At 61.4% G+C, this 25,708-nt stretch overlaps 2 protein-coding genes across 2 annotated transcripts in view; both read right to left on the bottom strand.

The window, feature by feature from the left end:
* Positions 1–7,895, bottom strand: part of ARHGAP39 (Rho GTPase activating protein 39) — a 33,240-nt gene extending 25,345 nt beyond the window's left edge. The window contains 1 exon segment of the mRNA XM_037528805.2: positions 7,863–7,895. The gene's annotated coding sequence lies outside the window, so the exon portion shown is untranslated.
* A 4,291-nt stretch (positions 7,896–12,186) lies between these two features.
* Positions 12,187–25,372, bottom strand: ZNF251 (zinc finger protein 251). The gene is given in 7 exon segments (XM_037530210.2): positions 12,187–12,350; positions 12,353–14,047; positions 23,624–23,737; positions 24,071–24,107; positions 24,109–24,204; positions 24,454–24,606; positions 25,346–25,372. Coding segments are annotated over 6 exon segments (2,061 nt in total). The 5' UTR covers positions 24,487–24,606; positions 25,346–25,372; the 3' UTR covers positions 12,187–12,264.
* Positions 25,373–25,708: the final 336 nt, after the last annotated feature.

The raw sequence follows: 25,708 nt of genomic DNA, 5'->3' as shown, positions 1-25,708 counted from the left end.
GGGGCCTCCTGGCTCTGGGCACCGGCGACCCGCCTGCAGGGGATGTAACCCCTGTGGAAAAGGGCGGGGGGCTGGCGGCAGGGCCCTCTGCTCGATGGTGCTGTCGACCCGGAGAGGGCCCCCAGGTCCCCAAGCCCCAGGTGGCTTTCCAGCTCAGGATCCAGCACCTTTTGTCCAAACATGCGAGCGCAGTCGGCAGCCAAAGCTCCCGAGGACAGCGAGGGGGGAAACCGAGAGGGCCGGTGTACACAGCAGACCCCGACAGCTCGCAGGCACAGGACAGACCTGGGGCCAGGTGTGGGGCGGGGCAGCTCTGCAGACCCACCAGCAGCTGAACCACACCAGGAACCGGGGGCCCCAGGAGCGCAGAACAGCACCCCCCTACTGCTGGAGCAGAGGGTCCGGCTGGCCGCATGGCCGGGTCAGCACCTCTACCCGGACTTGGGACTGCCGACGCCCCCTGCCCACTTGTCCACCTTCCGGCCTCACAGGCCCTCACAGCTGTCAGGCCTCGCCAGGGGCCCAAGGCTGGCACCAAGCGCCCACTGCTGCAAGCTGCTCCCACACAGGGTCTGGAGCCCGACTGCACCGAGCAGGAGTGAAGGGAGCCCCCAGGGGCAGGCTTCCCAGGGCCCTGTCGAGCTCTGATGGGCTGTGCCCCGGAGGCCAGGCCACGGAGGCGGCCAGCTTGGTGAGAGGACAGTGAGGGCGGGAGACCTGGCCAGAGCTCCGCTCCGGGCATCTCAGGCACACCCACAAACGCAGGCCTCAGAGTTCGCCGTGTCCCCGCATCCTGTGTTCCCTCGTGTACACCCCCGTCCGCCCCGCGTGGCCAGGCGCTGGCCTTGCTTCTTCCTGGCACACCCCGAGTGCTCACGAGCCCCAGAGGCAGAGGCGTGTGGACCAGGCGGGCCAGGCCCAAGCGTGGAAACTGGGTGGCACCATCTGTCCCCCTCCTGGTGGAAGGCGGGTGGAAGCATTTGTTCTGATCCGTCTTCAAATGGTGCGTCAGCGTGGGGGGCAGCCTGCCTGCCCAGGCGCCCCCATTTCCGCCGCCCTCGGGCCCCGCCTGGCGAAGAAGGCCCCACCACCACTGGCCACAGGGGCCAGAAGCGCCCTGGGCTGCACTGGGTCAGCGGCTGGATGGGGGAGAGCCTTGGCCGCAAGGGGGGCCGCACAGGGGGCCTGTTGGGGCACATGGCATGACTGCAGCTGAAGCAGCGCGGGCCAAACACTCCCCAGCACCGCGGTGCCCAGGCCAGCACATGAGCCTCTGGACTCCTGCCCATGGGACTCAAAGTCCTAAAAGAGGCTGGAGCTCCGACACGCGCAGCCAGCCAGCCACAGACAGGGGCCATCCAAGAGCGGCCCTGACTGTGCCCCGGGATACGGCCGCCCGGCTGCTCCGCCAGGACACGAGGAGGCTGTTGTTGTGACTGCTGGGCCAGCTGGAAAGGCGCTGCCGCTCCTCTGCGTACCCTCGGACACACGCCTTGAGACCACTCAGGTGTGCAGCCACCAAGGCACCGCGCTGCAGTGGCCACACGGAGGGGGAGAGTGCCAGCTGCTCCTCCAGCTACCAGCGGCTCCTCTGCTCCCCAGCTGCTCCCCAGGCCCCCAGCTGCTCCTTCAACCCCAGCTGCTCCCCTGGGCCTCAGCTGCTCCCCCAGCTCCACACAGCCCCAGGCTCCAAAACTCAGGACTAGGAAACTCGGGCAGCTGCACAAGACCTCATGCTGAGCGGCCGAGCCCAGGGAGCGACAGGACAGAGGGCATCACCAGGGCGCCTGCCGAGGGCGAGGCGCTGTGAGCCGAAACGGCTGCAAGTGCGTCTGCAGACCAAAGTCGCGTCAGGTCTTGGCACTTACACACCCGCTGCAAAGACCACTGCAGACCACTTCTGACTGGACACCAGTGATTGCTGGGGGCCATGGGGTGCGCCCCTGGATGACAGGTGGGGGGTGGGGCCGCACCCCAAAGCAAGCTCAGCCCCCATGAGGGGATCCAGGCACTGACCCTTGGACACGCAGATACCTGGACCCTTCACCCAGCATGCCCTCCTGCCCCGCAGGGAAACCGGAGCAGAGGAGCGGCCCAAACATCTCAGCGTGCTCTGTCCAGGAAGCAGGCGCCAGGGACACAGGGCGGTCAGCGAGGATGGGGTCAAACCAAGAAGGGGGTCAGGAGGGGCCCAGAGCCGCCAGGGCTCCGGAGGTGCAGGGTTTCTTGAGCACAACTGGATTACGAGGCACAGCCTTTGTGAAAGAGATGTCCGGGCGCAGCTCTTCGACTCGTTCCTGGGGTCACTAGGGCGTAAGGGCGGCCGGGCCTGGCCAGGTCAGGGCGGTGACAACCGTGAGCAAAAACAAGGCTTAGAAGTCCGCCTCCGGGAACGCATCCTTCAAGAATAAATGACCCCCCACAAACAAATATGACAAAACCAGTAACAACAGACTCGCACTAAAAAATTTTAAGGAATTTTTTAGACAAATTAAATGACACCGGGTTATAAAATGGACACACGGAAACGGGCACCGGGAATGGCCAAGAGAAGCAGGAGCCCACCCGGCCTCTGCCCTCTGTGAGGAGATGGTGGTGGGGCCGACGGTCAGGGCCAGCAGGGAGGCAGCACACTTGCCGGGTGACCCCGAAAGAGCTAAGGAGGAGGGAAACCCGTGAGGAAACGGCGAAGGGCAGGGCCCAGGGCAGCGGCGCGCTCTGGTCAGAGGAAAAGTGCCCGAGCCCGCGGCCCCAGAGGCAGCCTCAGGAGGACATGCTGCCTGGAGGAAGGGGGTGCCCCCGGCCAGGGCGCTGACAGCACCTCGGCGGGGACAGCTGACAGCCAGCCAGCAGGGGCGTGGGCAGGAAGCACAGGCGGGCAGGGGCGGGGAGCACCGGCGGGCAGGGGAGGGCGGGGAGCACCGGCGGGCGGGGGAGGGCGGGGAGCACCGGCGGGCGGGGGGGGCGGGGAGCACCGGCGGGCGGGGGGGGCGGGGAGCACCGGCGGGCGGGGGGGGGGGGAGCACCGGCGGGCGGGGGGGGCGGGGAGCACCGGCGGGCGGGGGGGGGGGGAGCACCGGCGGGCGGGGGGAGGGCGGGGAGCACCGGCGGGCGGGGGGGGGCGGGGAGCACCGGCGGGAGGGGGGGGGTCGGGGAGCACCGGCGGGCGGGGGAGGGCGGGGAGCACCGGCGGGCGGGGGAGGGCGGGGAGCACCGGCGGGCGGGGGGCGGGGAGCACCGGCGGGCGGGGGGGGGCGGGGAGCACCGGCGGGCGGGGGGGCGGGGAGCACCGGCGGGCGGGGGGGGGAGGGCGGGGAGCACCGGCGGGCGGGGGGGGGAGGCGGGGAGCACCGGCGGGCGGGGGGGCGGGGAGCACCGGCGGGCCGGGGCCGGCTCCGGGCCGAGAGGCGCGCGGGTGTCAGGCCTCGGCGCGGGCGAATCCTGGACGGAATCCGTAACCTGCCTGACCCGGATCTGCGCAGGAAGGACCCCACGCACCCGGGGCCAGAGCGCGCGCCGCGGTGGGGGCGACCGACCCCGACAAGCCCCACCAGCCGTTCCCGAGAACTCGGAGGGGCGCTCAGCAGGAGCCCCGCCCCCAGAAGACCACGCCCACCCACACGACCACGCCCACCGCAGCGAGGCCACGCCCAGGCCGCGCCCCCAGGCCGCGCGGGAGGCGGGAGGCGCGGGAGGACCGTTTCGCCAGCGTCGGGGGAGCCGCATCTCGCACGCACGGGGAGAAAAACGCGCACCGAGCACCGAGCAGGCCGCACCCGAGACGCCCGGAGGCCCGTGGCGGGCGGGAGGGTCACGGTGCCGACGCCCAGCGCGGCCCTCGCTGTCCCCCCGCAGGCCCCGCGGCGGGGGCGGCCCGGGCGCGGGGGGGGGGGGGGCGGGGGGGGCCCCCCCCTCCGCGTCCTGCCCGCCGCCCGCCGCGGGGAGCGCCCTTCTGGCTCCAGCGCATACACGTGCCTGACGCTGCCATTTGGGGCAGTTTCTCACCCACAACACTGCCCTTGCACGCTTCTCGCCTTGTATTTCTGCCGAGCCCCGCGCATCCCAGCGAAAGGTCTTTGAGGCGAAGGGGCGTTCCGCGCAGCCGCGGCCCAGGGGCTGAGGGCAGGGGCCGTGTCAGCGCTGAGTCACCCGCCGAAGCTCTGGACTCTCCAAGGAGGACAACTTCTAAGCCAGAGATGAGAGAACTCCGGCCCCTCTTTGGCGAACTCCCCTGGCAGTGACTCACTACTCCCCACCCGACAGCCCGGCGCTGGCACCAGAGCTCGGGCCCCACGCCCACGCGGGCCTCCCCACCCACCGCCACCCACCAGCTGCCCCAAGGCCCTTCCTCTGCACCTGCTGCTTTGAGGCCTCCCGGCGCTCCAGTTCCCACCGCGACCATCAAACCCTAAGGCCCGGATCTCCGCCCCAAACACCTCTCACCCCCCCCCCCCCCCCCCCCCCCCGCCAGTGGGCCCGCCCCACAGGGTCCCCATGGAAACCTCCTCACCACCCCGTGCAGGCTGTGCACCACTCCTCCACCACCACCCCATCTGCTGCACCTCAGGACCCTGACCCCCCCAGCACGGTACAGGGTCCCCAAAGGGCCTGACAATGTCACAGCAGCATTGTGACAGACAGTGAAGGCGTCCAGGTGAGAGCTGACCACTCACACTCAGGCCTCTGGGACCAGGTCCTCCGGGACAGTCAGCACTTACCACTCGCTGCCGGCTCAGATTTAAATCAGCAGCAGGTGACACAGCCCTCGGCCTCACCAGCTCTATCGCTGCTCCGCAGCCTCAGCCGCCAGGGCTGCCCCGCTGGACGCCGCCCCATGTGCCTGCCTCAGCCTCGTGCAGATTCACCTCCTGTGGCCAGGGGCTGTTTCTCACTGTGCCCCGCCTGCCAAGCCCCACTCTTGCCCAAGAACTGGCCCCCTGGGTGGGCGACGCTCTCCTCTGCAAAGCCAGTCAGTCTTTCAGACACGCGGGCCACCCCCAGTGGGCTCCCCTCACCCCCGTGCCCTCGGGCCAGCACCCAGCAGAGCTGGCAATGCCACCCAGCCCTGAGGGCTCATCAGTCTCCACTGCTTGTTTCCCACTCGTGGGCGTGTCCACTCACCCTGGAAGGCCCATGCTATGCTACCAGGGCGCTGGGATTGCAAGGGGCAAAGCTGGGCCAGGGGGCCCAGAGGCCGGAAGGGGGTGGTCTCCAGCACCATCCACACCTGCGGACGAGCAGGGGGACGCCAGCTGTGTGAACCGATAGAGGAGAGGCCTCCCCTTGGGAGAAGCCCTCAAAGCTCAGACTTCGAAGAGGAGAAGCTGGCAGGGCCCCTGCAGGGAGGTGGCTGCACGGCCCAGACAGCGGGCGCCAGAGCTGGGATGCCGCCTGCCCAGGTGCGGGGTCACATGGCTTCAGGGGCCAGGTAAGATTTCAGTTTTGTCCCAAGCACAAAGGCCAGGAGCAGTTTCAAGCAGGGAACTGGACACCGCCAGCTAAATGAGACACTACGGCGCTGGCGGTGCCCGAGCGCCAAAGGCTGAATGAGTGGCCACTGGCCCCGGCCTGGTCCCGGCCTGGTCCCGGCCTGGCCCCTACAGCCCCGGCTCCCACCCAGCTGGGTCGCCTGGCCCGGACCGTGGCTCAACACTCAGGATGGAAAGGAGAGTGGAGGCAGCCTACCCAGCGCAAGCAGGGCCACACCCGCGTCGGCAGCCCAGCCATGCACACCCAGAGGCCCCGGCTCTGCCTGAGCAGCCCCCACACACAGTTCCTCTCGCGGCCACACGGGGCTGGCGGGCGGGTCACCTCTGAATGTCTTAGGGGCCGGCAAGTGTGCCAGTGGGGCCAGCCTGTGCCGTGGCCTCCCTGGCCCTGGCCACGCGCGGTGCCGACGGTGCACTGGCCAGAGCCACCGTTCCTCTCTGGTCTGTCTCAGTGGGTTTTTACCACCCGGACAGCAAGCCCCCAGCGGCGTCTGCTCACTGTGCCCGGCTGCGTCCCAACGAGCCCCCGAGATGGAGGTGCCGGCTCCTCTCAGCACGTCCCGCTGTTGTCGCCCGCTGATGGCACTGCCGAGTCCACCATGGGGCTGAAACCCATTCCCAAGCCCACCTGGGGAACAGGCACAGCCAGACACAGGCCCCACAGACAGTCAGCACCGGGCCTGAGGCCCTGGGCAGCCAGGGCTGGAGCACAGGTTGGGCCACACCACGAGTGTGGAGGGAGGCGTGGGGGAGCAGAGCCCGGAAGCCTCGAGCTGCGGTGGTCACAGTCCTAGACTCGTCCAAGGCCGGGACGGGGAATGGCCGAGTGGACACCCAGAATCTACCTTTATAGATCTGCTCACAATGTCATCTTACCACTGGTCCTAAACCGTGAATGTTCTTCAGTCGTGAAGGCCACACACATCAGGAATGAAGCGCAAACGTCCAGAGGACAGTGGCGCGGCCAAGGCCCCAGATCCCAGAGAGCGGAAGGTGCAGGCCAGCGGGACTCTCGCGTTCCCAGGCCTCCCTCCGCTGGCCGGGCCAGCTCACAGCCGCAGGCCCACGCTCTGGCGTCCCCCGTCCTCCCTGTTACAAGGACAGCGCTGGCACGTGTAGCCACCACGCTCCGCCATTCACCTCCAGCCTTCTCAGCCACAGGACCCCGAGCCCAGGGCTGCCAGCGCCAGGCTTTGGAGCTCTGGGGCGCTGGCTGGAGCGCCCCTTCCTCAAGACCACTCTAAACAGTTCTGTGGAACGATTTACCTCTGGGGATTTGTTCCTGTTTCGCTTTCACGGAGGCTGTCCTCCCGGCGAGGCCCGGCTGGCTGCAGTCAGCGGGCGCTAAGATGGAGGCGCCACCCCTCGCGCGCCGGGAACACCCGGGGCGCTGGGCTCCCGCGCCCCCGGCGCCGGGATGGCTCCGGCTTCACGGAGGACCAAAGGCGCCGCGCCAGGAACAGCCCCGCAGGGAGGCGGCCGCGGCTTCTCCACGCTCTCCCGGCGCCCTCGGGCCAGATCTGGCCGCCCGCGGGCCGCACCTCGCCCGGCCTCGCCCGGCACCACCTGCTGTTGACAGCGGCTCGGCGCGCCGCCCCTCCCGCGGCTTCAAAGACAAGCCTCGCATTGTGCGCGGGAGGCGCGGGCAGGGCCCGGCCTCGCAGAGGTCACCGCGGCCGCGGAGCCCACGCGCGCCAGGGGCGGGGGCGCCGCGTTCCGGCCGCCGCGGGCTGCGCAGCGCCCACAGCGGCCGCGGGGCGGGCGGCGCGGGGCACGGCACACCCACAGCGGCGGGGGCGCGCCCCAGGCCCGGCCCGGCCCGGCCCGGCCCGGCCCGCGCCGCCGCAGAGGCCGGACAAAGCCGGGCCCGCGCCCCGGAAGCGGCGCCCCCGCAGGCGCCCGGCCCGCACACGCCGCGCCCACGCGCCCCCCGCCCCGCCCCGCCCCGCGGCACGCGCGCCCGCAGCCCGCAGCCCGCCCCCCCGCAGCCCGCAGCCCGCCCCGCAGCCCGCAGCCCGCCCGCCCCGCAGCCCGCAGCCCGCCCGCGCGTGCACACCGCCCTGCACACTCACGCCGGCGGCCGCCACGCTCGCTCACACCCACCCGCGCCGCACGCTCGCGCCGCCGCCGGCCGGGCACACTCACCCCCGGCGCGCGCCGCCCTGCGCGCCGCCCGGGCCCCCCGACGGCCGCGCTCCCCGCGCTCGCCCCACGGGCCGGCGCCCCCGCCGCCGCCCGCCGCCCGCCGCCCGCCGCCCGCCGCCCGCCGCGCCCGGGTCCCGCAGCGGGGCCTCCGCGGGCCGGCGGGGCCTCCGCCATCTTCCCGGCCCGCGCCGCCCCCGCCCGCGCCCGCGCCCGCGCCCGCGCGCTCACCGGCCGGCTGCGCGCTCCCCGCGCCGCCGCGGCCCCGCATCCCGGCCGCGCCGCGCCCGAGCTCCGCGGCTCTCCCGCCGCCGCGTCCTCCGCCGCCCGCGTCCTCCGCCGCCGCCCGGGGCCGGCCCCGCGTCCCCGGTCACCAGCGCAACCCCCCGCCTCCGGCCCCGCCCCCGCGCCGCCCGCGCCCGCCGCCAGGGGGCGCCGCCCGCGCGCCTGCGCGCCCGCGGGAGGCGGGGCTCCGCCGGGGCGCGCGGCATGCCGGGAGGCGGGCGTGGCGTCGGCCGGCCCCGCCCACGGCGCGGCCGCGGGAAACCGGGGTGGGCGGGGCGCCCGGGCCCGGCGTCGGGGCGGGCGCGGGGCGCGGGGCGCCGCCCCCCGTCGGGCCTGTCTCTGCCGGGGCGGCGCGCGGTGGTTCGCCGTGACCGCGAGGGCCCCTCCTGGCCCCGCTGCTGAGCGGCCCGGCCCCGCCTCACCCCCGCGCGCTGGGCAGCGAGGCCGCGGGGCGTGGCCGCCGTCGCCCTCCGGGCCGCGCCGCTGGCCTCCGGGGCGCACGCGGCTGACCCCCGACGGGTCGGGACTCCTGGCGTGGACCCCGCGCCCCGCCGCCCCGCCCGCCCCAGGCGAGGTGTCACACGGTGAAGAAAGTTTGCTGTGGAAATACATGTATTAGCAGAAATGATCCAAAATAAAATCAAGCTAGAAATTTTGATATCAGACAGGGTATTAAGTGCCAAACATTACAAAGGGCGGAGAGGAAAGTTAGGGTCTGTTAAGTGGCTAACATATTAACGTGCGCGCTGACAATACCCCTTAACATACAAAAAGTCAGCTTTATGGAGAAACCGAGCAATAGCTGCAGGGAAAAAAATACGCCTTTTTTAATTAAATCTAGTATTTTTAAAAAAGATTTCTTTATTTATGCATACAAGAGCTGGGGTACAGGCCAGAGATGCAGGGGGTGAGTGGGGAACAGAACAGGCAGACTGACCGAAGTACACTGCTGAGGGGAGCAGTGGGGAGACAGGAGAGGCCTGCTGTGCCCTGTGGGCAGCTCCCTGGCCGGCCATTGAACTGCAGAGGCTGTGGGTTGCTTCATAGCGCAGAGCTTAACCCCTTGCGCCCCAGGGAGGCTCCGGGATGGGGAGGTTTTAATGGCCTCTCTTATCCCTTCCTCAGCAGTTAACTCAAGCCTCCTGCTTTGGCACAGCTTTGGTCTTTTGCCAGGAAGTCTGGGTTCCATCCAGGGGTTAGCCTCCCCGCCCTCCTGGCCTGGGCCGGGGTTAGGGTCTCCCTGGCACCCCCCTGAGCGGCCACTGGCACCTGGAGGTGGCAGGAGCAGGAGGACTTCCAGACACTCGCCCAGAGCCGGGGAACTGCAGCCTCCTCTGGGTGCCTTGTCGGGGGGCTCCCCCCCACACTCCCTTTCAGGGTGTGCTGGAGAGTCAAAGGGTCAAAAGGGTGATGAAGGCAGTGAGCCCCTGGAGAGCCCAGGCCTGGCCTTGCCAGCCGCCCCCCCACAGAGCGCCTCTGGTCTGGCTGGGGACCCCCATCCTGTGCAGGGCTTCTACCCTGAGCCCCTTGCGCGCCCCGGGCCCACGCCCGGCTCTTGGGGCCCAGCTTCCAGCCCCTGAACCCACTTGTCTGCCAGAAGCCCGTCCTCACTGTAGGGGCCCGGCCACCCGGCCCGAGGACCAGGACGGCTGGGAGGGGTCGGCAGCCCCTGGCCCGGCCCGGCGGGGGAGGCCCGCAGGCGCACCAGGACTGACCCCGGTTTCCAGGGCCCAGAGCCCTTGTGTGTAGCTCCTTGTGTGTGAGCCGCGCTCAGCCCTGACCTCAAACAAAGCGGCTATTTCACCAGAAAAATAGGGTTATTCAGAAACAACAGGCAGCTTGGGGGCGGGGGCTGGCGGCATCCCCACGAGGCGGGTGGATTGAGGGGCCCTGGCCTCCCCTTCTCTCCTGGGCGGACCCCCGCCGCGCCCCTGGCCCCTGGCCTCTGAGGAGGGAGGCAGCCCTGGAGGGCGGGACGCGGGGGAATTGAGGCGCCCCCAGACCAAGCGCTCCCGCGAGGCGCCCTGCACAGATGAAGGCCAGTTGGGATGGGTGTGGGCCGAGAGCTCGCGGGAGCGCCCGGACTTCCCTGCAAGGTGCACAGTTTCACAGCGATGAAGCGTCGGTGGTCGGCGAGGGAGACCTAGCGGCCATCTCCCGCTGCGAGAGAGCAGAGGGGACTGTCCCTGAGCCGGCCAGCGGGCTTGGCATGAGCAGATTTGGGTGGCTCATTCAGCAGAATTGTCTTACAGGTCTAGAAAAAACGAAAAAGCAGAATTTGTTCTGAAATGGACACCACGAACACTGCAAATGGAAAACACCCTTCAAAATGCGGACACCTGGTTTCTGCCTTTTGGAGGAATTTATTCATTGCAGTGTGATCGGGGACGCCTCTGGGGACACCTCTGGGGACGCCTCTGGGGAGCCCGGCCTGTCCAGGGGACCCGCCTTATCTTTGAGCAACCTCCTGGAGGTTCCAGGTGAACATTCAAAGACTCAGCTTCAGTCAGACAGAGATCCCGCAGCCTCCAGCCCGTGCTGAAGACTCTGCCAGCAAGTGGGAGCAGATCTATCAACTTAGGAAGCCAGCCCAAAGCCTGTGCCACCACCGCCCTGCTGGATCTTTTGATGCCCTCGGCCTGGCGGCTGCAGGAGCAGGCTAGTTGCTCCGACACCAGATGTGAGGAGAGAAATAGCCTGAGTGCGAGTCAGCAGGCTGGGGCAGAAGAAGACCTTACACCCAGCTCCCTGCAGCACTTATGGGGGGAGCACAGAACGTGCAAGGTTGGTGGAGCCTGAATGGTCCTTCCTGCTGAACCAAGGTGTGACTTGAATTTGGGCGCATATCGGCAAAATCAAGTCCACATTTAACGTGAACTGGACACCTTAGTTCCTTCATGCTGTGACCTTTGTCCTTCTGGGCTGTGGGGAGTCACTCCGCCCTGGTGCCAGTGTGACATGTAGCCGACCATGCAAGGCCTAAGCTTGAGCCATCTCAGGAGGACAAGTTAGGACTGTGGGAAAATTCCAGTCCAAAACAATAGAGTCCGGGTTCCTGTCAGAAAAACAAGATGTATGGACCCTTTGTACCGGGCCCCCAGGATCTGGTGAAAGGCTCTATTGCCTGTGTTTTGCTTCTGTACTCTCGCTTGCTTTGGCACCTGCAAACTCCCGGATATGGTTTTCAGCTTTAAAAACCCTTGTCACCCCCTGCTCGGGGCTGCTCCCTACAAGAGGGACAGTCGCCGGCTGGCTCATAAAGCCTTTCTCTAAATCTGATTCAGACTCGGGGCTGTGTCTAGGGGGAGACTCCACAACACTAGCACCTCAACTAGCAAAGCCGTGGCTGAAGTCCCAGCGGCATTGCTGGCGATGCCCCACGGGCCAGGAGGTCCGGGAGGGCGCCCGCCACCACCGCCTTGGCTGTGAGCAGGCCCACGACCTGGAGGCTGCTCGCCGCGCTCCTCTTCCACCTGCCCCTGGAGGTGACCCCTGCCAAGGGCAGCCCACCCACTGGGCCAGACCCACCTCCCCGTGCCTTGTTGTGAAAGCGCCAAGCAGTGTCAGGAGCCACACACCCTCCACCTGGGCACCACGGGCATCTGGGCATGCCTGCTCTGTGTGTGAGCATGTTTGCTGCTGAGAGAGAAATATGGTTTTGTTTTTGTTCTGTGTAGAAGAACCAGGGTGCAGGCCAGAGGTGCGGGGGTGAGAGGACTCCCCAGAGATAGAGCGGGGAGCAGAACTGGCAGACTGATGAAATCCACAGCTGAGGGGAGCAGCGGGGAGACAGGAGAGGTCTGCTGCGCCCTGGGGGTCACTCCCTGGCCAGGTATCAAACTCGTGCTGCAGTGGCTGCGGACAGCCTCACAGTGCTGTGCTTAACCCCTGGCGCCACCAGGGAGGCCCCATTTAACTTTCTAACAATAATTCTGACTGTGATTCTGTGATTATTAAAGTACAATGAATTAACTGCTGAAAGTCTATAAATTAATGGACTGAAGATAGGATTTAAACTGATTTTTTGAGCTCCTGGGCATCAGAATGGGGGCCGGGCAGCGGGAGATATGCCGAGGGAGGCACTGGGGATCTGACGGGAGTGAGACGGTGGAAACCGGCCAGGAGTTCAGGGCAGGGGGGAAGGGCAGCCGGTGCCGGCCCCTGTCTGAGGCCAACGGTGCGGGAGGGGAGCCAAGGGTGGCAGTTTGTCTCCTGCAAGGCAGCGTTCTCACCTCCGTAGCACATCGATTTAGACCTGATGTGTGTTCTGTCTTGAGTTTTATTTTTAAATATTTTTTTATTTATGCATACAAGAACAATTGCCAAATTCTTTCCCACATTTATCACGTTAAAAATGTCTTTCTTGGGAAAATGTTTTTATGTCAATAAAGTATCTTTCAGGTTCATCATTCCCAGGGGGTTTCTCTCCGAGTGGGTTTGCTGGGGCAGGGAGAACGGCCAGCTCGGGCTGAAGCCTTTCCCACACACACCGCGACCGTGGAGTCTCTGACCAGCCTGAGTCACTCCGTGTCCAATGAGGGGCGAATCCCGACCGAAGGCTTTTCCACATTCGTGATATTTACAGAGCGTCCCCCAAGCGTGACTCTCCTGATGTTCAGGAAGTGGGGAGATGTGACCGAAAAGTTTTCCACGTTGGTTGCTTCCAAAGGCTGGCTCCCTGGCGTGAATCGTCCAACGCAAAACCAGGTTTTCACTGTGGCCAGAGACTCCGCCCGGCTGTTCGCACACAGAGCGTTTCCCTCCCGTGTGGATCTGCCTGTGTGGCCTCAGGCTGGGGCAGCCAACCAAGGCTGGGCTGCAGTCTCTGCACTCGGGGTTCACTTTTCTACACACTGGTGGGTTCTCCCCAGTATGGATTCTCTGGTGTTGAGTGAGGGTTGACCGCCGGCTGAAGGCCTTCCCACAATCACCACATTCATAGGGTTTCTCCCCAGTGTGAACCCTCTGGTGTAGGGTGAGTTGTGAGCTCTGACTGAAGGCTTTCCCACATTCAATGCACGGATAGGGTTTCTCCCCAGTGTGTACTCTTCGATGCTGAACAAGAGTTGAACTCCGGCTGAAGGTTTTGCCACACTCATTACAGACATAAGGTTTTTCTCCAGTGTGAATCCTCATGTGCTCAGTAAGATGAGAGTTAAAACCAAAGGCTCTGCCACATTCATGGCATACGTAGGGCTTCTCTCCGGTGTGAACTCTGTGGTGGAGAAAAAGACTGGAACTCTGACTGAAGGCCTTCCCACACTGGCTACATTTATGGGGCTTCTCCCCAGTGTGGATCCTCTGATGTTGAATAAGGCTTGAGCTCCTACTGAAGGCCTTCCCACACTGGCTACACGCATGGGGTCTCTCGCCAGTGTGAATCCTCTGATGCTGTGTTAACTGTGGACTCTGGCTAAAGGCTTTCCCACATTCATTACATTTGTAAGGTCTCTCTCCTGTGTGAATTATACGGTGTTGAATAAGTGTTGAGCTTCGACTGAAAGCCTTCCCACACTCGCTACACCCGAAAGGTTTTTCTCCGGTATGGATTCTCTGATGGAGAAGGAGGTGGGAATTGAGACCAAAAGTCTTCCCACATTCATTACATTTATAAGGTTTATTTCCGGTGTGAACTCGATGGTGCAGGATAAGGTTTGAGCTGCGGACAAAGGCCCGCCCACACTGTGCACACTCATAGGGCTTCTCCCCATTGTGGCTTCTCTGATGCCTATTCAGGTCTGAATTATATTTGAAGGTTTTGTTGCATATGTCACATTTAAAGGCTCTCTGTTCTGTTTTATTTCTTTGAAATCTAATGACATTTTGGTTCAGATTCAAGTTTGTATCAAAAACACCACACTTGTGGATTCTTTCTACTGGAGATCTTTCCCTACACAGTAGAGTTTCTTTCCTAAAAGCTCTTTTGTAAAGATGGGGCTTCTTCAAATTCTGCCCGGCAGAATCTTCCTGATTCCCTTCCACTTTACCTTCACTGCACCAAGCTTCCTGTATCTCAGATGCCTGTAGGTTACCACTCAAGAATCTCCTTGATATCAGTTCTTTGGGTTTTACTTCTTCAGAACATTTCTGGTTTAGAAAGCATAGCTCCTTCTCAGTCCCAATCTCAAAATCTGTTATACAAAACATAAAGGAGTTATTGGAGAAAACTATCCACCACTGATAATATCCACGTGTTAGAAGCTCTGACTGTTCCACTGTTATCCAGTGGAAAAGCAGGTGGCAAGAAGAACTGGGAAGATGCTCAATCAGCAGGAAATGTCTTTAGTAATCAAATAAATGGAAATTAAAACAAATTATGACTTTTCATCCATTAAATTGGACTATTAATCCATTCAACAAATAGTTAGAAGATCAGGAATGTTCTAAGTATGGCACAAAATAGCCTCTGACCCCATGGAGCTTACATTCTAGTCAGTGGACAGATAACATGTTCGAATAAGCCTGGCAAACCATCCACCATGGCAATTATGTGGAAACATGAGCATCTATCCTAGAATCCAAGTCAGTTCCATGCTCAGAAGAGAGCTGGGAGGAAGCGAGGTTTTCAAACAAGTCTAAGAACTAGAACAGCCTCACTTAGATTAGAGCCAGAGCATGAGCCGTGAGTGGGGCTGGGGCTGGGAGGTCGTGAAGGCACTTCCAGAAGCTCAAGAAATGTGGCGCTTTGTCAGACATACTGATGAGAAATGGTATGGGACTGTAAATGTGGCTTTTTATTTTTAAATTTTTTTTAAAGATTTATTTATTTTTATACAAGAGCTGGGGTACAGGCCAGAGGCGCGGGAGGATTGACCAGAGACAGAGCAGGGAGCAGAACAGGCAGAGAGCGGAACAGGCAGACAAGAGAAATACACTGCTGAAGGGAGCAGTGGGCACGACAGGAGAGGTCTGCGCACCGTGTGGGATTCTCGCCGGCACAGCCGGGATGGAACCCTCACTGCCGATGCTGCGGACAGCTTCACAGCACGGCACTCAACCTGCTGCGCCACTAGGGAGGCCCTGTAAATATGGCTTTTTAAAGAGAAAGTTGGAAACAGCACCAAAATAATGGCTATACTACACCTCCTTTGTTCCCAAAATGGCACTTGCGGGAAGTGGGTGGTCGAGGGCGGGAAGACCTGCTGGCACCAGGGCCGCAGTGGAGCTCCACCCAACTGTGAGGAAGTAGAAACAGCCCAAATACCAAAAAAAGAGGGACTGTTTAAACCAGTCATAAACCATTTATATGCTGGAAGACCGTTCTGTGATTAAAATTATACAATAGAAAGATATACATTTGAAAATCCATGGCCTATTATAAAGTAACAAAAATCATGTTCTCGAATTGTATGTCTAACATAAATCAAATTTTATTGACAATGGCTATGTGAAATAGGTGCTGTTTCTTCGTGGATACAGGCATCTTTTATATATACAAACCCCAGAGGGGAGGGCGTGTCAGACAAAGGGAAGGCAGGAGGAGATGCTCGCGCAGGCACAAGCGGGCAGAGTCGCCCACGTACACGTTTCTTTAGCGCAATCGATGAAGCCACATACGTTTGGTATTTTCTCCAACAAGGGTTTTTATTGCTGAGTCAAATTCTTTAACACGTGATAGGATTATGTAGTTACGTCAATGTCAGTTTTGACAGACCACATTTTTCTAGGCTATACATTTTATCTCAATATTCAAATTTTTGGAATAAATATGTTCAGACGTCTTTTTATTTTATGTCTGTGGTGTGTATGTTGGTGGCTCCTTTCTCATTTGGGTTATTTGCTTCCTTCCTCTCTTCTTCTTGATCATTTACATCTAGAATATAGAGATGGTAGCGGCCCCAAGGCCTTGGTGTGGTCAGTGAACTTTGATGCCAAAACTTGACAACAACGATATGAAAGGGACAACTTCAGACCAATCTCTCACAATTATAGATGCAAAAATCTCAAATAAAACACACAAACCAACGCCAGTGATGTGCAGCAAGGCGACAAGCTGTGTTAATCCCAGCAGCGCAAGGTTAACGTATCAGTAGAAGAATTTCTGTGACTCGCCCACTTAAAGAAAAGGGCAGGGAATGATACAGAAGGAACTTTTGATAAAGTTCAACACCAATTTCTGATTAAGAATGCCCCAAACTCTCAGAGAACTAGGGCCAGAACTGTGCTCGAGCTGTGCTCAAAACACCTGCAGCAAACACCGACCTTGGGGCGGGAGCATGGCCCAAGGGTGCACTGTCCCCTTGGCCGCGCCTGCTGTGCCGCCGCCGAGCCCAGAAAGAACCGTGGTGCACGAAGGTCGGAAAGGAAGAAATTGAATCTTCACTTGCAGGAAATTTGTAAAAGTTTATCAAGTTTGCTGATTAAAAAATAGGTTACATTTATATGCAGAGAAAATAGAAATAGCTAGAAAATTACAAGTTATCACTTAAGCCCAAATAGGAAACTTCCCAGACCCACTGGCAGCGGAGCAGGTGGGTCACTGTGGGCCAGCGCTGACCAGCAGGGGTCACAGAGGCCACAGACATGCTTTTGAGTGAAAGAGACTGGACACAGAAGGATGTGTGCTGTGTGACTGCAGTTACTAAATCCCCAAATCAGTCAAAACTTCATGTTTTGGGGGCAGAGGGGCCTGGAAGAGCATAGGGGGCTTCTGCGTCACTGAAATGATTAGTTTCTCATCCTGGTGCTGGCTGCGCGGCCGGCTCTGATGTGTGGAATACAGTCAGAAGTTGTGTGCTTTTATGTATGTACGTTGAGTAGCAAGAAAAATTATTTTTATACAAAAAATTAATATGTTGCCCTGTCTATAAAGCAGAAGAGTGTGTGTGTGTGTGTGTGAGAGAGAGAGAGAGAGAGAGAGAGAGAGAGAGAGAGAGAGAGAGAGAGATGGCACATGAATAAAAAATATCAAGCACGCAGGAATAAAGCCAATCTGCTCACAGAGCGTCACAGTCCATCACTGAGTGCAGCTGCGAAGACACAGACAGACAAAGGCCCACGACACCACAGACTGGGGTCATCAGGCTACAGAGATTTCCATTACTCCTGAAAATTTACTGTCACCCCAATCAAAAATCCAGCTTTTTTTTCTTTTGAGTCACTGATTCGATAATGAATGTGGAAATGCAAAGACCCAAGAGCAGGTCGGTGGGAGGAGCAGCGGGAGGGAAGGCTAGGCTCTGGAAGGCAGCCGCGGGGTGCAGAGGGTGGCCCAGAGGAAGCTACATTCCAGCGGGGCCCCCAGCAGGCGCCCTCTGGCCACTGCTTGGCAGGCTGAGTCGGGCAACTGCACGTCCATCCATGCCACACTTTCCTAGGACAGGTGAAATAAAATTTGCATTTTTTGATATGAAATAAAAAGTACCAGTACAAGGAGGTGAGAAAATATACATTTCTCTAGTTTAAAAGGTCATTGCCCAAAACACCAGATTTAAATAAAAAAAAAAAGTCTTTATGGAAAACTAAATGTCCTTAAAAGTGACTTTAATTATTCTGCCTGTGGTGACAGCGCCACTGCCACAGGCCTTTCACTGTCAAACCATTAAAACTGCTTATACGTCTTTTTTCCCCCCTAAACTTTTTTTGGAGGCACTTTTTTATATTTATATGTATTTATTTATCGTTGCGTAGAAGAACTGGGGTGCAAGGCAAAGGTGCGGGAGTGAGAGGACTCTCCAGAGACCGAGTGGGGAGCAGAACAGGTGGATCCAGTGAGACACCCTGCTGAGGGGAGCAGTGGGGAGGCAGGAGAGGTCTGCTGCGCCCTGTGGGCTGCTCCCTGTCCAGGGTCTTACTCAGGCCGCAGTGGTGACCGCCTGAGACTGAGCCCCAGTCTCCTGGGGAGGCCCCAAAACTGCTTATATTTCTTTTTTTTTTTTAAAGATTTATTTATTTATTTGTTTATTTGTTTGTTTGTACATACAAGCACTGGGTACAGTCAGAAGCGCGGGAGGGTGAGAGAATTCACCAGAGCCAGAGCGGGGAGCAGAGCAGGCAGAAGGACCGAAGGACACTGCTGAGGGGAGCCATGCGGGACCCTCCTCCGGTGGCCAGGGAGCAGCCGGGGATTGAACCGGCGCTGCAGAGGCTGCGGGTAGCTTCGCAACCCAGCGCTCAACCGCTGCGCCACCGGGGAGGCCCGCTGCTTATATTTCTTAAACTGGATTTAATAATAACAAAGGCACCCTTATCTCACTCGGATTTACTTGTAAATACATCGTGAATATTGGCTGATACTACGAGGTGGTCAAAAGTTTTTTGTTTTTTTTTTTTAAATGCTTGACATCTCTTTTTTTTTTTCTTTAATATTTATTTATACAAGCACTGGGTACAGTCAGAAGCGCGGGAGGGTGAGAGAATTCACCAGAGCCAGAGCGGGGAGCAGAGCAGGCAGAAGGACCGAAGTACACTGCTGAGGGGAGCAGCGGGCGGCAAGAGAGGTCTGTGCGCCATGTGGGACCCTCCTCTGGTGGCCGGGGAGCAGCCGGGGATCGAACCGGCGCTGCAGAGGCTGCGGGCAGCTTCGGAACCCAGCGCTCAACCTCTGCGCCACCGGGGAGGCCCCAGAGGTGGTCAAAAGTTTAAGCTACAGGTATACATGTACTTACAGAAGTAAACTGACTATCTGCCTTTCGGCCAGAACCGCTATCTTCCAGTAAGTCGCCAAAATGACCAACACAAAGGGAAAGAGAAGAGGGACCTGCTATATGTTCTCTAGGCCTTTTAGAAAACATGGAGTTGTTCCTTTGGCCACATACATGCAAATCTACAAGAAAGGTGATATTGTAGACATCAAGGGGATGGGCACTGTTCAAATGCTCCACAAATGTTACCATGGCAAAGCTGGAAGAGTCTATAATGTTACCCAGCATGCAGTTGGCATTGTTGTAAACAAGCAAGTTAAGGGCAAGATTCTTGCAAAGAGAATTCATGTTCGTTTTGAGCACATTAAGCACTCTAAGACCAGACAAGGCCTCCTGAAATGTGTGAAAGAAAATGATCAGAAGAAAAAGGAAGCCAAAGGAAAGGGTACTTGGGTTCAGCCGAAGCGCCAGCCTGCTCCACTAGAGAAGCACACTTTGCGAGAACCGATGGGAAGGAGCCTCAGCTGCTGGAACCCATTCCCTATGAATTCATGGCATGAGAGCTGTGCAAAAAGAAATAAAAGAGCTCTGGATTATAAAAAAAAAAAGATAGAGAAGTAAACTGACTATCTGTAGTGTATGTTGGAAACAGCAAAGTGGATTCCTAGTCCGACAGGAGGAGGTGGAGGCCAGGAGACGTGAAAACCCAGCACAGTGAGATATCAAAGGCAGAAGCAGGTGCTTGAAAAGCTTCCCCATGGGGTGTTCGGGAGGGAATGAGGACCAGTCCCCAGGACCCGTGACCTGTGTGTGTTTGACGGGTCTCAATTAAAAAAAAAAAAAAAAAAAGGGCAGCTCATTGCAGCAGACTGAGTGGAAGGTCCAAGTGCAGCTCAAAGCAGATACCAGGTGACAACACTAGGGGTGACAGCAGCTCTCCCTGAGAGCACAGGGGTGCTGGCAGATGTTAGGGGCACCCCAGTAAAAAACAGCTAAGACACTGGCTACCAGATGACATGCGCGTGGACAATGGTGGGACACCCAGAGGAGACGTCCTGGCTCGCCCAAGGCCACGCAGCGATTGGCCACAGAGGAGAGAGGCTCCAGTTCTTCTCCCTCCCAGCCCAGAAAATCAACATCGGCCTGGACGGTCACAGCGGTCTGGTCTGGGAGGACAATGCTTAGTTCCGAGTCTCTGTCTCCGGGAGGAAGAGCGAGGGGGACGGAGGGAAGGGGCCGTGTCGGGAGGCCGGGCCGCGGGGGATGCAAGGTGTCAGGTGGAGCTGAGCCTGCAGACGGAAGCCATCAAGGAAGCCCCCAGGGCAGACGCAGCTAGGCGAATGGCAGCAAAAGGGCTGACAGGGGAGGGAGGAGGGGACAGCCCTGGGGTGGGGTGCCGAGGGTTGCTGCGGGCGCAGCTCCCCGCTCCCAGCCTGGGGCTGAGCCGTCTTGCCATAGCAGAGGCAGGAACACCGCGGGAAACCACAGCACTTGGGGCTGGAGGTCCAGAAGCGAGAAGCAGGGTCTGTGAATGCTGAGGATGATGCGGGGCTCCGGGGAGGGGTCAGCGAGGGGAGAACCACGCTCTTTCCAAACCATGACCCCTGACTCAGGCCCCGGGGAACAAGAGGCCAGCCCAGGAGTCTCGGTCAGCCCAGCACAGGAAGCTGCTGCTGAAGACAGAGCGCGCCCCCAGCGGACACCCAGCAGGCCCTCCCGTGGGAGGACCCCACGCGGGCAACGCTGCCATGGGAAACCAGCCCAGGCAGACCCTGACAGCAGCCAGGTGTTGCCACTAATGGGCAAGGATTTTATTTTATTTTTTTTATTTTTATTTTTTTTTAGATTTTTTTTAATAGAGGCATGTTTTATTTGTTTATACAAGCACTGGGTACAGTCAGAAGCGCGGGAGGGCGAGAGAATTCACCAGAGCCAGAGCGGGGAGCAGAGCAGGCAGAAGGACCGAAGTACACTGCTGAGGGGAGCAGCGGCGGCAGGAGAGGTCTGCGCGCCATGTGGGACCCTCCTCCGGTGGCCGGGGAGCAGCCGGGGATCGAACCGGCGCCGCACAGGCCGCGGGCAGCTTCGCAACCCAGCGCTCAACCGCTGCGCCCCCGGGGAGGCCCTGGGCAAGGATTTTAAAGTGACTATTATTCTGGGGCCACCCTGGGGGCGCAGGGGTCAGTGTCAGCACCATGAGGCTGTCCCAGCCGCTGCGGCCTGAGGCCACCCCGGCCAGGACACAGCGCAGCAGACATCCCCCCCCACCGTGTCCCCTCCGCGGTGTGTGTCAGTGGGCCCGCCTGCTCTGCCCCCCGCTCTGTCTCTGGGGTGTCCTTACTCCCCCACCGCTGGCCTGCACCCCAGCTCTTGTGTGCATAAACAAATAAAATAAATGTTTTAGGGGCCTCCCCGGTGGCGCAGCGGTTGAGCGCTGGGTTGCGAAGCTGCCCACAGCCTCTGCGGCGCCGGTTCGATCCCCGGCTGCTCCCCGGCCACCAGAGGAGGGTCCCCCATGGCGCGCAGACCTCTCCTGCCGCCCGCTGCTCCCCTCAGCGGTGTCCTTCGGTCCTTCTGCCTGCTCTGCTCCCCGCTCTGGCTCTGATGAATTCTCTCACCCTCCCGCGCTTCTGACTGCACCCAGTGCATGTATAAAACAAACAAACAAACAAACAAACAAATAAATAAAATAAAATAAATGTTTTAAAAGTAAATAAAGCGACTATTTTACTTACCCGCAATGAAGTGAAATAAAACATGACAATCTCGGAGAAGCGGGGGTTCTCTGCAGGGGATGGCACGCACAGCAGAGAGCCCGCGGGCATCTGCGCGCCGCAGGGAGCGCTTTCCGGGCAGCCCCACGGCGGGGCCTGGACGGGGCTCTCCGCGGGGGCCGGGGCGTGTTCAGGGCGCGGAGGCAGAGGCCGCCCGACGCCGCGCAGGGCCCGCGGGAGCCGGGCCGCCGGGCCGGCCGGGTGTGCGGGGACCACGGCCAGTCGAGTCTCCCGCGTTTGACCGAAGACGGAAATGCGCGCGATGTGGGGGCAGCGGGAGGCGGGCGGGGCGCGGGGGGGGGGGGGGTACCGGCGGGGCACCCCGGCCGCATCCCGCCCCGCCCAAGCCCCACGGACACGCGCACCTACGGGGAGGGGCGCGAGGGCGCAGCGCCCGGCCCGGGTCGGGGCCTCGAGGGCAACCGGGAAAGCTGCGCGGAATTCCAAACAGGACCTAAACAGCCCGAATAAATAAAGCTCCAGGGGCCCAGGGGGCACCGAGCAGGCGGGTGTAGAGGCCAGGAGACACCCACAAAGCCGCCCGGCTTCGCAGCCGCCGGTGACCACGCGGCCCGGCCAGGCCCAGGCTAGGGGGCGTCAGGGGAGGCCGGCCGGCCCGAGGCTCCGCGGGCACGGGGTGGACGGGGCGGCCGGGCTGGGGCTGCCTGCCTGGGCAGCAGCTTCCAGGCTCGCAAGCGCCGCGATCAGCCCGTAAATGCCCACGAGGCGCCGCGGGCGGGGGAGACGAAGGGAGGCAGCGGCACCCACGGGCGCACCCTTCCCAGCAGCCGAGTGGGCCGGGAAAGGCCTCCCTGAGGCAGAGGCCGGCGCACCAGCGGCGGGTAAGTGCCAAAGGACGAAATCAGACTGTGCTCTTGACCGCAGTAGAATTAAATTACAAATTAGTAACCGTAAGATAAATAGGAAAGCATCGACCATTTGGGGATTGAACACGTCTAAATAATCATGAGGTTAAAGAAGAAATCACAGGAAAAAGTAGGTCATATTTTGAACTCAGTGATGAAAACACAACACATGACTTCCGTGGAGGCGTCTAAGTCGGGGCTTCAGGGGAAGATGTGTCCCCCCAAACGCCTGTGAGAAGCACCGGCCAACACTCTCTCCCTTCAGGAAATGCACTGACTCACACAACCGGTGTGAACCGTCCGGGCGCGGGGCACACTGCGCCCAGTAATCCACTCAGAAAGAGTCTTTCTAACTAAATGACTGGAAGACTGACTGGCCGAGCGGGAGATGGGAGAATGTCTGGCAAGGGCCCGGCGTAAACAGCTCTGCACTAACTGCAGGCCCCAGCCGACAAAGGCGGGGGCATTTATGCTTTGCAGGGAGAAACAAGACAATAGGCCAGAAACAGGAGGGACGGGGGAGGGAGAACAAGGCCAGCAACTGTCTCCACGCTGGGAGGCAGTGGGTGCGCAGAGCTGCCCACACTGCAAAGGCAGCACTGTGCTGACCACCGGGCACGGTGGGACAGAAAAGGACAGTCTAGGGCTCCCCAGTGGCGCAGCGGGTTAAGTGCAGCGCTGTGAAGCTGTCCGCAGCCTCTGTAGGGCGGGTGTGATTTCCAGCCAGCCAGGGAGATACCACATGGTGCGGCAGACCCCTCCTGCCTCGCCCGCTGCTCCCCTCAGCAGTGCTTTCGGTCCCTCCGCCTGTTCTGCTCCCCACCTGTCTCTGGTGAATCCTCTCACCCTCCCATGCCCCTGGCCTGTACCCCAGCTCTTGTATAAAAATAAGTAAATCTGGGGCCTCCCTGGTGGTGCAATGGGTTAAGTGCTATGAAGCAATCCGAAGCCTCTGCAGCATGAGTTCGATCCCCGGCTGGCCAGGGAGCAACCCACATGGCGCAGCAGACCTCTCCTGTCTTGCCCACTGCTCCCCTCAGCAGTGTATTTCAGTCAGTCTGCCTATTCTGTTCCCCGCTCTGTCTCTGGTGAATTCTCTCATCCCTCGCATCTCTGGCCTGTGCCCCAACTCTTGTATGCATAAATAAATAAATAAATCTTATAAATAAATAAATCTAAAAAAAAAAGAAAGAACAGAAAAGGACAGTCTACTTCCTAGTGGGCTGGCAGGGCCAACAGCACCGTCTCAAGAGGGAGTAAGGAGACACTGACTTAAGGGGCGAGACAGTGATTCAGGACTGAGCACAGAGGAAGCCTCCCTGAGAACAGTTGCCTGTCAACACACATCACACAAACCAGCAAGAGCCTTTCAGGGTACGTGTGAAAGCATGTCCAGTCCAGGTCCTCCGGCGGGCGCCCCAGCCTGGGGCCACGCCAGGAGCTCCCCCCACCCTTCCCACGCAGCAGCCCCCCACCTCTCTTACCTGCCCTGATGCTCCTGGAGGCCTCTGGCTCCTTGGCTGTCCCGAGGCCCCTGGCCCACAGCACCTGGCCTTGCTCTAGCTGGGAGATCAGCTCTGGCTTAGGAATAGGGAGTCCTGTCCCGGTGAGAACTTGGGGTGAGCTGGTGTGCGCCTGGGGGCTGGTGGGATGTGCAGGGGCTGGGAGCCCCCTCAGCAGGTGTGCCCAGATGAGGGGAGAGGTGGCCCAGAGCCAGCCCTGAAGGAGGGTCCCCTCACTGGACACAGAGGCCTGTGGCAGGCGGGGAATGGATCGGGAGCTGGGACCAGGTGGAGCTCCCATAGGGAGTGGGCAGGCCAGGCCAGGGACCTGGGCCAAGTCTCTTTTGGGCTCCGAGGCTGACAGCTGCAGCCCCTGCCCCTTCCCGCCCATGCCCATCCCCCAAGGCTCGGTCAAGTTGGGGGTCTCACCCAGTGAGGCCACATGCTCAAAGTTCTCCAGCATCACGGTCCCTGTACAGAGCCCACTGGTCAGGGCCCAGCCGCCACCACTCTGCTTGTGAAAAGTACACAGCCACGTCCTGGAAGGTCAGCGTCGCCGCCTCCTGCCGGACACAAGGCCGCTGCCCCAGGGCCACACACCTGTGCCTTGGGGACACCCTCCGCCTCGGGACCGTGTCAGCCCCAGCACTCCTCTTGCTGGGGAAGGGGTGAGTCGAGTCCCAGAACCCTTTCTTTGGGCGCGAGGCCTCCACGGCCTTTCCAACTGCTCGGCTTGCTGCTCCGGAGGTGATACCTGCACATTGGTGGACACCTGCACAGATGGGGCGGGGCCAGGAGGAAGGCGGACTCACCTGGGCTGCCGGAAGCCCCAGGACAGCTGCCATGCGGGGGTGGGGGGCGCGGGATTCGAAGGGCTGCTGGGGCTGCCCCAGGACACCGTCAGCCGAGGGGACCCATACTCAGAACCAGTCGGTCTCATGAAGTCACCCGCCAACTTCCAGGGCCTAAGGGGTAAGTGGAGGGCGGCCAAAGGACGGACATTAGCCCTGGGCAGCTCCTGGCGCCTCGAGTACCGTCGCTCGTGGACGTCGCTGGTCAGCGGCCTGTGGCCACAGTCCCCGCCGGGGAGGGGGGTGTCGCGCGAAAACCCTCGAAAACCCTCTCGGAACCTGCGGCAGGTGGGCCGTGCAGGGGGCGGGCCTTGAGGGGCGTGGCCAGACAGGCGGGGTCTTGGGAGGGGCCGGATGCTGGGCGGGGCCCCCAGGACGCGGGAGGGGCGGGGAGGGGGGCGCCGGGCCGGCGGGCCCGCGCTGGGCGTCCCCTGCCCGGGTGGACCAGGCTCGCGGAGGGGAGGGGCGGGGCGAGGCCGCGGTCCGCCTCCAGAGCCAAGCTGGTGCCCGGGGCAGCTGCGCAGCCCCTCAGCCGGGAGGACGCGGGAGGAGTGGGTAGGTGGGTGGCTGGAGCTGAAGCGACGCAGCCAGAGCCTGTCGTGCTCGGCACCTCCGTCCAGGCTTCTGGGCGCGCCTCTGGTCCTCATCCTTCCAACAGCCCTGGCCAGGCCCCCACTTCGGCCCGTCCCGGCCCCCTTCACCCGCCTCCCTTCCCGGGCTGCCTCCTCCCGGGCTTGGGGCTCCCGGGGTCCGCGCCGCCCTGGCCTTCGCGAGCTCGGCGCCCCTGGGCCGGTGGGCGCGCCTCCGCGGCCGCACCTGCCACTCGCCGCCACGCCCCGCCCGAGCCGCACACCTGGGGCGGTCCGGCCCGAGGGGCGGGGCCCGCAGGAAGGGGCGGGGCCGCCAGCAGCGAGTGCGCCTGCGCCGACCCCGCGCTCGGCGGGGCCGGAAGTGACTGCGAGGCCCCGCCCGGCACTTCCGCCCCCGGAGCGCCGGTGCCGCGGCCGCGCGGCCCTCACCTGCCGCACCCCACACCTGCCGCTCCCCGCACCTGCCGCGCCCCGCGGCCCCCCGTTCACCGGCCGACCCCCACCCCTCATCCCCGCACCCCTGCCGCGCCCCCCGCTCCCCCACCGCTCTGCCCTCCGCGCAGCCGCGCACACGCCAAGATGTTCCCTGGACGCGCGGCCCTTGAGGACCAGCCGCGCCCGGTGGG

Source organism: Talpa occidentalis, unplaced genomic scaffold (assembly GCF_014898055.3).
Source record: "Talpa occidentalis isolate TD23 unplaced genomic scaffold, MPIMG_talOcc4v2.1, whole genome shotgun sequence".
Taxonomy (NCBI): domain Eukaryota; kingdom Metazoa; phylum Chordata; class Mammalia; order Eulipotyphla; family Talpidae; genus Talpa; species Talpa occidentalis.
This window is presented reverse-complemented; position numbering and strand designations above follow the sequence as displayed.